The 9415-nt window shown below is 38.6% G+C and overlaps 1 protein-coding gene across 1 annotated transcript in view; it reads left to right on the top strand.

Annotated features, from left to right (window-relative positions):
• The window catches only part of ADGRG4 (adhesion G protein-coupled receptor G4), a 120036-nt gene that overhangs the window by 12003 nt on the left and 98618 nt on the right, over positions 1-9415 (top strand). The window contains exon 3 of the mRNA XM_017859807.1: positions 5277-5891. Within this exon, the coding sequence (XP_017715296.1) occupies positions 5277-5891 (615 nt within the window). The remainder of the gene's footprint in view (positions 1-5276; positions 5892-9415) is intronic.

Genomic DNA, 9415 nt, shown 5'->3' with positions numbered 1-9415 from the left:
AAAAAAAAAAAAAAAAAAAAAGAAGAAATTACACCAAAAGCATGAGCAATAAAAGAAAAATTCAATACTTTGAATTTCATTAAAATTAAAAACTTTTACACATCAAAAGATACTATCAAGAAAGTGAAAAGACAATACAGAATGGGAGAAAATATTTGCAGGTCATATATCTGATAAGGTTCTAGTATTCAGAATATATGAAGAATGCTTACAACTCAAGGAGAAAAAGACAAGCCACCCAACTAAAAATAAGCAAAAGACTTGAACATGTATTTCTCCAAAGAGTCTATGCAAATGGCAGCAAACATATTTAAAAAAATGCTCAATGTCATCAGCCATTAGGGAAACACAAATTGAAACCACAATGAGATACTACTCCGTAACCTCTAGGATGACAATAACAATAATAAGTGGAAAACAACAAGTGTTGGCTAAGATGTGGAGAAATTGGAGCCCTCATACATTGCTGGTAGGAATATATAATGGTACAGCTGCTGTGAAAAACAGTTTGACTGTTACTCAATAAGTGAAACATAGAGTTACTATATAGCTTAGCAATTCTACTCTTACATTTATACCCCAAATAAATGAAAACATGTGTTCAAACAAAACAAATGGCATGCATGTTCATAGCAGCACTATTCATAGTAACCAAAAGATAGAAACAATCTAAATGTCTATTAACGTGAATCAATAAACAGAATGTGATATATCCATATAATGGAATCTTATTAAGCCGTGGAAAAGGATGAAGTACTGATACATGGTACAACATGGATGAACATTATGCTAAATGAAAGAAGCCAGACATGAAAGGACACATATTATCTAACTCCCTTTATATAAAATGTCCAGAACAGGCAAATCCAGAGACAAAAAGCAGATTAGTGGTTGCCAGGGGCTGGAGGGGAGGGACAAATTGAGAGTGAGTGCTTAATGGGTACAGGGTTTCCTTTTTGGACGATGAAAATGTTCTGGAATTAGATAATGGTGATAGTTGTACAACATTATGAATATGCTAAATACCACTGAATTGTAGACTTTAAAATGGTTAAAATGGTAAATTTTATGTTATATGAAATTTCCCAGTACAAATAAAATGGTGCTTGGCACTCCTAGGACAGTAACAGTAATTTAAGTGAGATTTATGATGAGTTTTTCCTAACATGGAAAACACTTATGCTATGAGTGAGAAAAGCAGGGGACCCAATTTTCCTTACAATCTGATCTCAGCCTCACAAAAATAAGCAAAGTCTGTGCACAGAAAAAAACTGAGGAAATATACCAAAATGTTAATGGTGATTATCTCTGGGTGGTGGGACTCTCTGGTTGGCTTTGTTTTCATCTTTTTACTTTCTAATACTTTTCAGTTTTTCTTTAAGAAAATATGTACACTATTACTTTTATAATGGAAAAAACACCTAAAAAAAAAAGTAAGGAAGACAATAAATGTCATTTAAAATAAAAGGAAACAGTGGATAGAGGCAAAGAGACACAGAGGAGCCAAATCAAGAGAGAACACGCTTCAGGGGAGCAATCATGCAATTTGGACTTGAAAATTGCCAGGGAACAGATGGCAGCATCTAAGCAGACATCTGCAATGGATAGCGAAATCATATGCAAAGACACAAGTGGCCTTTGAAGCAGGCCCTTGAGAGGCACGGCAGAGAACGCTGCTTGCCTAGCCAAACAGAAGGGCAAAGCCCTTCTCCATCTTGTCACAGTCTGGCCTCCTCAGAGTCCTGCTAGAGGCCCAGAGGCTGCGGTGGGGCTCAGCTCAGGTGGGCTTCCATGTGTGAGGGTGCAAAAGAGGTTGTGGAGGAAGGAAGAGGCTTCTAATAGTGACCTAGGCAAACATTGCGACTGAAATTTACATGGGGTTTCACAGTTTATAAACATTCTCACACACATAATCTAAATGTTAGTTATGATTGCATCACCTTTTACCATGGCCCTATGAGGTAGGCAGTTATTATTCCCATCTTGCTATGGAAGAATGAGGCAAGGAGAAGTGATATGAGCTATTTATTTAACTTTTATATAGTGCTCTCTATGTGCCAGACACTGTGCTGAGAGCTTTCACAGGCATCTGTTACCTACGTTCACACAGCTAGTAAGAGGCAGAACTGGGATTCAAATTTGGCTTTTTAGACTGCACTACACCACATTTCTGTTTATGTCTAAGCAGAATTTACCTTTATCTGCAGAATCTTAAGTAAGGCCACAGTGATTCTATCTATCTATCTATCTATCTATCTATCTATCTATCTATCTATCAATCATCTTCCATCTGTCTACCTATCCAGTCATCCATACCTCTCTCCATCCATTCATCTATCTATCCATCCACCCATCCATCTTTATTTTTCTGATTATAAGTGTAATACATGATTTTTTAAAACACGCAAATATGCTGAAATAAGTAACATAGGAAGTAAAAAATTTCCCTAAATCTCACACCTAAAGATAAGCATTCTTAACTGTTTAATATGTGCTCTTCCAGACTTTTTTCTCTGGGCATACTACCTGCGTATTTTTCTTTTATTTTTTAATAGGATAATACTGCACCTGCACTTAATGTAACTCCCATTTCACACAATAGTAAGCCTTGAAAAACTCTCCATGACTATAGAGGCCTATCTTGTTTGTTTCACTGTTCCACTGTATAGAGGTAGCAATTTTCCTAAATAGTCACTTATTGATAGACATACAGGTTTGTCAATTGTTCTTGATTATAAACAATGCTGCAATAAATATCATTGTGCTCTCATCTTTGTCTATCTGTATATTTGTCTAAAATGAATTGGTAGAAATGAAATTGCTGGGTCAAAGGATACACACAATTATATACAATTAAGATTGCCATAGATAATGGCAAATTGCCCCTCAGAAAAAAAATACTTAATTGGCAATCCCACTAGCAGTGTGTAAGAGTGACTCATTTTCCCACAGGCTTGCCAACGCTGGATATTCTGTCTTCTAAAATTCTATCAACCAAGTAGGCAAAAATGGTGTCTCCTTATTGTTTTAATTTGTGCTTAAAATAGTAAGGTGGCATCTTTTATAGTATTGGCCTTTATATTTCTGCTTTTGTAAATTGATTTTCCCATCTTTTGTCAACTGGTTTTAAATTAGTATACTGCAGGCTGGGCATGGTGTCTCACACTTGTAATCCCAGCACTTTGGGAGACCGAGGTGGGAGGATTGCTTGAGCCCAGGAGTTCAAGACCAGACCAGCCTAGGCAACATAGTGAGACATCGTCTCTAAAAAGAATTTAAAAATTTGCCAGGCGTGGTGGCATGCACCTGTGGTTCCAGCTAATTGGAAGGCTGAGGTGGGAGGATTGCTTGAACCTGGAAGGTCAAGGCTGCAGTGAACCATGTTCATGCCACTGCATTCCAACCTGGGCAAGAGACTGAGACCCCCTCTTAAAACAAAAAATCAAAAACTAAATTAGTATACTGCAGAGAGGAGAGGCCCTTGTAGACCATGTGAGATTATGATGCATTCTCTTTTAAGGTGCAACTAAGTCCTGGAGATTTATGCTTACCATAAAATGTATTTGACGTCATTTCGGAGGGCTGAACAGAAAGGCAGTTAACCAACAATAATTGAGACTTGGGTTTCATATCGCTTATTGTCTTGTGGGATCAACTCTTGATTTATTAGTCACATGAAAGATGATAAAGTAATATAATCACATAAGCCAGGGACAGAAATAAGCATTTGCTCATTCATCACTGGATAGTTCAGAAATAACTCCCTGGCAGGTGGATAGTATGAGTTCCTGCACATGCGAGTGTGTGATGCAGGTGAAATGTATATGAGTGTGTATGGGGGCAGGCATATCCATGTTATTGTTTGCTTTTGGAGAATGTCCACTAGAGGAATGGAGGGAGAGAATACTATATGGTCAGAGAATGTCTGGAAGCTTTTGTTTGGCGGCATCTCCCAGAAGCAGGGAAGTATTTACTTCCTGCTAGCCTCTGTAGTGCTCTGTTATGGCTGTCACTGTTTTAGAGTGGTGGTCCCAACGTTACAACTCTAATTCAGGGACTGGTTACAATTCCAATTCTGCCACAAAGCTCTTTATCTTCTGGCTTAGGCTGTACTGGCACTGGAATTAGGTTGATAATTAGATAATCCTCAGATATTTACCTAGTAGACTGGGGGTGTAAGGTTTGTAGTGGTGATAGTATCATCATTCATCTGTAGCTTCTTGTGAGACAAAGGGCATATCCAATGTAAAGTTTCATAGATACTGCCAAATTACTTACCAAAAGACTGTACCCAATGGACACGTCCTTCAGCAATGTTTGACAAGGTTTTGCATATATCATCTCACTTAATCTTCAAATAATCTTGTAAAGTCATTAGGGAGAGGCTATTATCTGGCATAGACTGTAATGTGAATGGCAGCCCTTAAAGTTGAATGGGCATACAACACTGTGGCCCCAAATCTCCATTTTACTGAAGCAAACATTGAGGTATCAGGAGGATACGTTACTTGCTCAAAGTTCCACAGCTGATGAGTGTTAGGGCATGAATTTCAACCCAGGCTGTTTGACTCCAGAGCCAATGGTAACTGGAGTCTACGGCCATCTTGAAACCACTGCAGTGCCCTTGGTGAGGAGACAGAAGGAGGCCATCAGGATGCACTCAGGGCAGTGCCATGTCTTCCATTCCCGAGTACAAACAAGTCCCAGAGTTTCAGTATCGTCCAGCTGGTCGTTCTTCAGGCCTTTGTCAGTGCCTTTCAGTGAGAGAAGCAGTCCCCAGAGACAGAATAAATTAGATCATTTGGCTCAGGAAAAGGCATTGGAGAAACAAATTGCTGTTGCACCATGAATACAATAAGGCAGTTAGGTGGGCGGAAATAGTTCTCTTTTGATTATATGAGTGAGGATTATGTGTAGCAAATTTGAATTCCAAGCTGCCTTTTCGTTGGCCTCTTCCCCACCCTTTCACTAGCCATACACTTCTAACTGCCTCTCCAAGCTGTCCAGCTGGTATGTGCTCTGGGAACACTAATCTAACTTTTCATATTAGTCCAGGCAAAATATAATTAGGAAGAAATTCTTCTGCCAAAACAAAAATCACATGCTAATGTCAAATAGAGATGATTTTTTACATCTACTATTTTTGTTTATTTGGACCAGTATTGACTCACAATTATATTGTATAATCCAGATTTGACCATATTGCCAAATACAATAAAACAATTTTTAACAGAAATTTCATTTGTTTTCTCTTTCCCCTCCCCAAATTCGGACAGATACACTTTCTCTAAAAGGAAAAAAGCTGGATTTTTTTGGAAGAGGTGACACATATGTAAGCCTGATAGATACCATTCCTGAACTCAGCCGATTCACAGCATGCATTGATCTGGTATTCATGGATGACAACTCAAGGTATTGGATGGCCTTCTCCTATATTACAAATGATGCCCTCCTGGGCAGAGAAGACATACACCTTGGACTTGCAGGAGACCATCAGCAGCTAATACTATACAAATTGGGAAAGACCTTTTCTATCCGTCACCACCTGGCTTCATTTCAATGGCATACAATATGCTTGATATGGGATGGTGTGAAGGGCAGATTAGAACTCTTCCTGAATAAAAAAAGGATACTGGAAGTAACGGATCAACCACACAACCTGACACCTCATGGGACTCTGTTCCTAGGGCACTTTCTCAAGAATGGGAGCAGCGAGGTTAAAAGCATGATGCATAGCTTTCCTGGCAGCTTGTACTACTTTCAACTCTGGGACCACATCCTGGATAACGAAGAGTTTATGAAGTGTTTAGATGGAAATGTAGTTAGTTGGGAAGAAGACGTTTGGCTTGTCAACAAGATCATCCCAACTGTTGACAGGACACTGCGCTGCTGTGAGTAACTTATCAACTTTTTTCCTTAGCAAGGGTAGTGTTGATGCAGTACTCCTTTGCTCGCAGTGGCCCCAGGTTGCTAGTTTTGTCATCACTTTTTAATAAGGAGCACATATTGTTTTCTTTTATCTTTATTTTGATATGATTTCAAACTTATAGAAAGATTGGAAGAATAGGATAGAAGAACACACACACACACACACACACACACACACACACACACACCACTTATTTGTTTCTAAGTCATTTGAGAGTAAGTTGCAGGCAAAATTCTTTGTTACCCCTAAATATCTCAGTGTGTATTTCCTAAGAATAAGGAATTATCTCTTATAATGATCAAAATCAGAAAATTTGATGTTGATACAATACTAATATCTAATTCACATTTCACATTCATATTTAGCCAATTATCCTAGTAATTTCCTTTATAACTATTTTTTGCTTGCCCCAGGATCTGACTCAGGATCACACATTACATTTAGTTGTCATGTCTCTTTAGACTACTTTGGAATAGATTCTCTGCCTTTCCTTGTCTTTCATGACCTAGACATTTTTAGCATACAGTCCAGTTACTTTGTCTCTCAATTTATGTTTGTCTAATAGTTCCTCATAATTAGATTCAGGCTATGAATTTTTGGTAAGAATACCACAGAAATGATGTTATATTCTTCTCAGTGCATCACATCAGTAGACACATGGTGACAATTTGTCTCATTATTCATAATAACTTTGATCACATGATTTCGGTGATCTCTGTCAGATTTCTCTACCATAAAGTTATTATTTTTTCCTTTGTAATTGTTGAGTAATTTCTGGGGAGATATTTGGAGGTTAAATATCCCCTTCGTAACATAATTTCACCCAATAGGTTTTACATCTATTCATGATTCTTGCCTGATTCACTAATCACTATGATGTTTGCAAAATAATGATTTTTAAAATTCCATTTTTTTACATTTATTAGTTTGCATTCTACTGTAAGAAAGAGCTTTTTCTTCTTCCATAGTTATGTGTTTATTTATTTAAGACAAAGGGTCTCACTCAGTTGCCCAGGCTAGAGTGAAGTGGCATGATCATAGCTCACTGTAACCTCTAACTTCTGGGTGGGCTCTAGTGATTTTCTTGCCTCAGCCTCCCAAAGTGCTGGGATAACATTTGTAAGCCACCACACCCAACCTTATTTATGTGTTTATTTATTTGAACATGAACTCACAGATTCTTATTTTATTCAATGGGTTGCAATCTGTTACTATCATTTATTTTGACGTTCAAATTGGTCCAGGGCTGGTCAGTGAGAGTTCTTCAGTCTGGTTCTTGTGTCCTTTTGACACGTTCCCCATCATTCTTTGAGCATTTTCTTACTCTCTGGCACAACAAGATGTTCCAGGCTCTTCTTGTACGTTTTCTGCTCAGCCCAAGGAGCCATCATTTTACTAAGGCATCCCTGTTCCTTTTAGTGGGGAATGGTATTTATAAACCAATTTACTTTTTCTTCTGAGAGCAATTATGATATTGGAGAACTGTTTGGAATGAAGTTCTTGTAAGGAAACTGGCTTCTTGGAATTGCACCTGTATTTGTCTCCTCTAGAGTTTGGGGAAGGAAGGATGAGATTGCTTTTCTCTACATAATCCCACTCTGCTCTCAAATCCAGTCCTCTCCACTATCAGCAGCAGCATGGGTAGTCAGTGATAATAGCATCAAGACAAGATTTTTTTGCATTTCCCGAAATATTCACTTATTCTTGAAGGAGTATTGTTGGCTGTTCTTATGGTTTTTTTTTTTCTTTCCAGGAGGAAGCTGTTAGGAAAGGAATAGGGGCTAGATCCATGCCTAAAAGGGCTCTCTCAGACTAAGGGCATATGTTTTCACCAACAGTCTGGATGCTGTTTGAGTTAACAGCAGAGGCACATTCCAGGGGATTTGTTTCTCTGAGATTAGACCAATGCAAAGGAACAGGAAAGCTATTCCTTTGTGCTACTACCCAAAGGTATTTGGTTTTTCTCTTTTCTGAGGCCTTAAAAATAAAAAAGAATATTCCTAGCTGGCTCTGATTACAAAACTGAGCTACAGACTAGTAGATTAAGCCTGAACAGCTCACCCAAAGCAGTTTAAAGTAACTTTATTTTTGATCTAAGGAACCAGAAGTATGGCCTTATATCCATGTGCTCAGCAGTGGTCTTTTAAAACCAAATCTGGCCAGTTAATGGCCATGAGTTTTCCTACCACTTTGTGAGCAGATAGCTAAATCTAACTGCTGTGTTAAAGTACTAGACAACCCTCTTTTATTTTGCTCTTTTGTACACTTTTAAACATTTTATTTATATTTATTTATTTATTTTTTTGAGACGGAGTCTTGCTGCAACACCCAGGCTGGAGTGTAATGGTGCCATCTCATCTCACTGCAACTTCTGCTTCCCGGGTTCAAGTGATTCTCCTACCTCAGCCTCCCGAGTAGCTGGGACTACAGGCACGTGCCACCATGCCTGGCTAATTTTTGTGTTTTTAGTAGAGACAGGGTTTCACCGTATTGGCCAGGCTGGTCTCGAACTCCTGACCTCAAGTTGTCTGCCTGCCTCGCCCTCCCAGAGTGTTGGGATTACAGGCGTGAGCCACTGCACCCGGCCTCTTTCATACACTTTTTAATGGACGACCATCCTCTGGGTCTGATTGAATCATGGTGGGCATAATGCACAATCTAACATAAGAAACAAGGAAATTATCACCTCAAACAAACAAAAAAGGTAGTAAATGTTCCTCTACTATTCAGATCTCTTTGAGTGTTCTTTCCAAACCTTGGACCAGGAATTTCTAATCTGGGGGCCAGAATGGCCTTGAAGGAGTTGACAAAGCCCCTGAAATTACAACACCCTAAAAATACAGGGCAGATTTTTTTTTCAGAGGGTGCAGTCTATAGTTTCTATCACATGCTAACATATTATGGTAATTGGTGCCTTTTACTAAGTTCTTACCGTGTGCCAGGCATTTTATAGAGGAGGAAATAGGGGCCCAGAGAGGTTGAGTAAATTGCCTAATGTCACCAATCAAATAAGTAGTATAGCTGGGGTTTGAACAGACTGGTCTGGTTGCAAAGCACATGTTCTTTTCACTTCCCACCATACAGGACTATCTCAAGTGAGCCTGTGGCCCCCAAAATGTTATGCTATATTACTATGTCTTAGAAGCTTCCTTTGGAGGTAATGGCTGGTCTGATAATTCACCTGGGGAAATTAGGCTACCAGCTGCAGTCATTGCCTGCCTCACCACTGAAGGACCTGTAAAATACCACAGAATTTCACCTATTTCGATTTTGGCTGTATGACATCTGGGACAAAGGGGGCAATATATGAATAAATATGAGTGATTGCAACATGTCTAGCTTCAGTTTTTGCCTAATAAATTGATATTTATGGCCCATAAAAGGATTATGACCTTTAAAAAATAAGTTTTAATGAGCACATTGCTAGGTTACAAATCTCAATAAATCTATTTACACATAAATTATATATATATATATTTATATATT

Source organism: Rhinopithecus bieti, unplaced genomic scaffold, assembly GCF_001698545.2.
Source record: "Rhinopithecus bieti isolate Rb0 unplaced genomic scaffold, ASM169854v2 scaffold_52066, whole genome shotgun sequence".
Taxonomy (NCBI): domain Eukaryota; kingdom Metazoa; phylum Chordata; class Mammalia; order Primates; family Cercopithecidae; genus Rhinopithecus; species Rhinopithecus bieti.
Note: the sequence above shows the minus strand (reverse complement) of the source record. Positions and strands in the feature narration are given on the sequence as shown.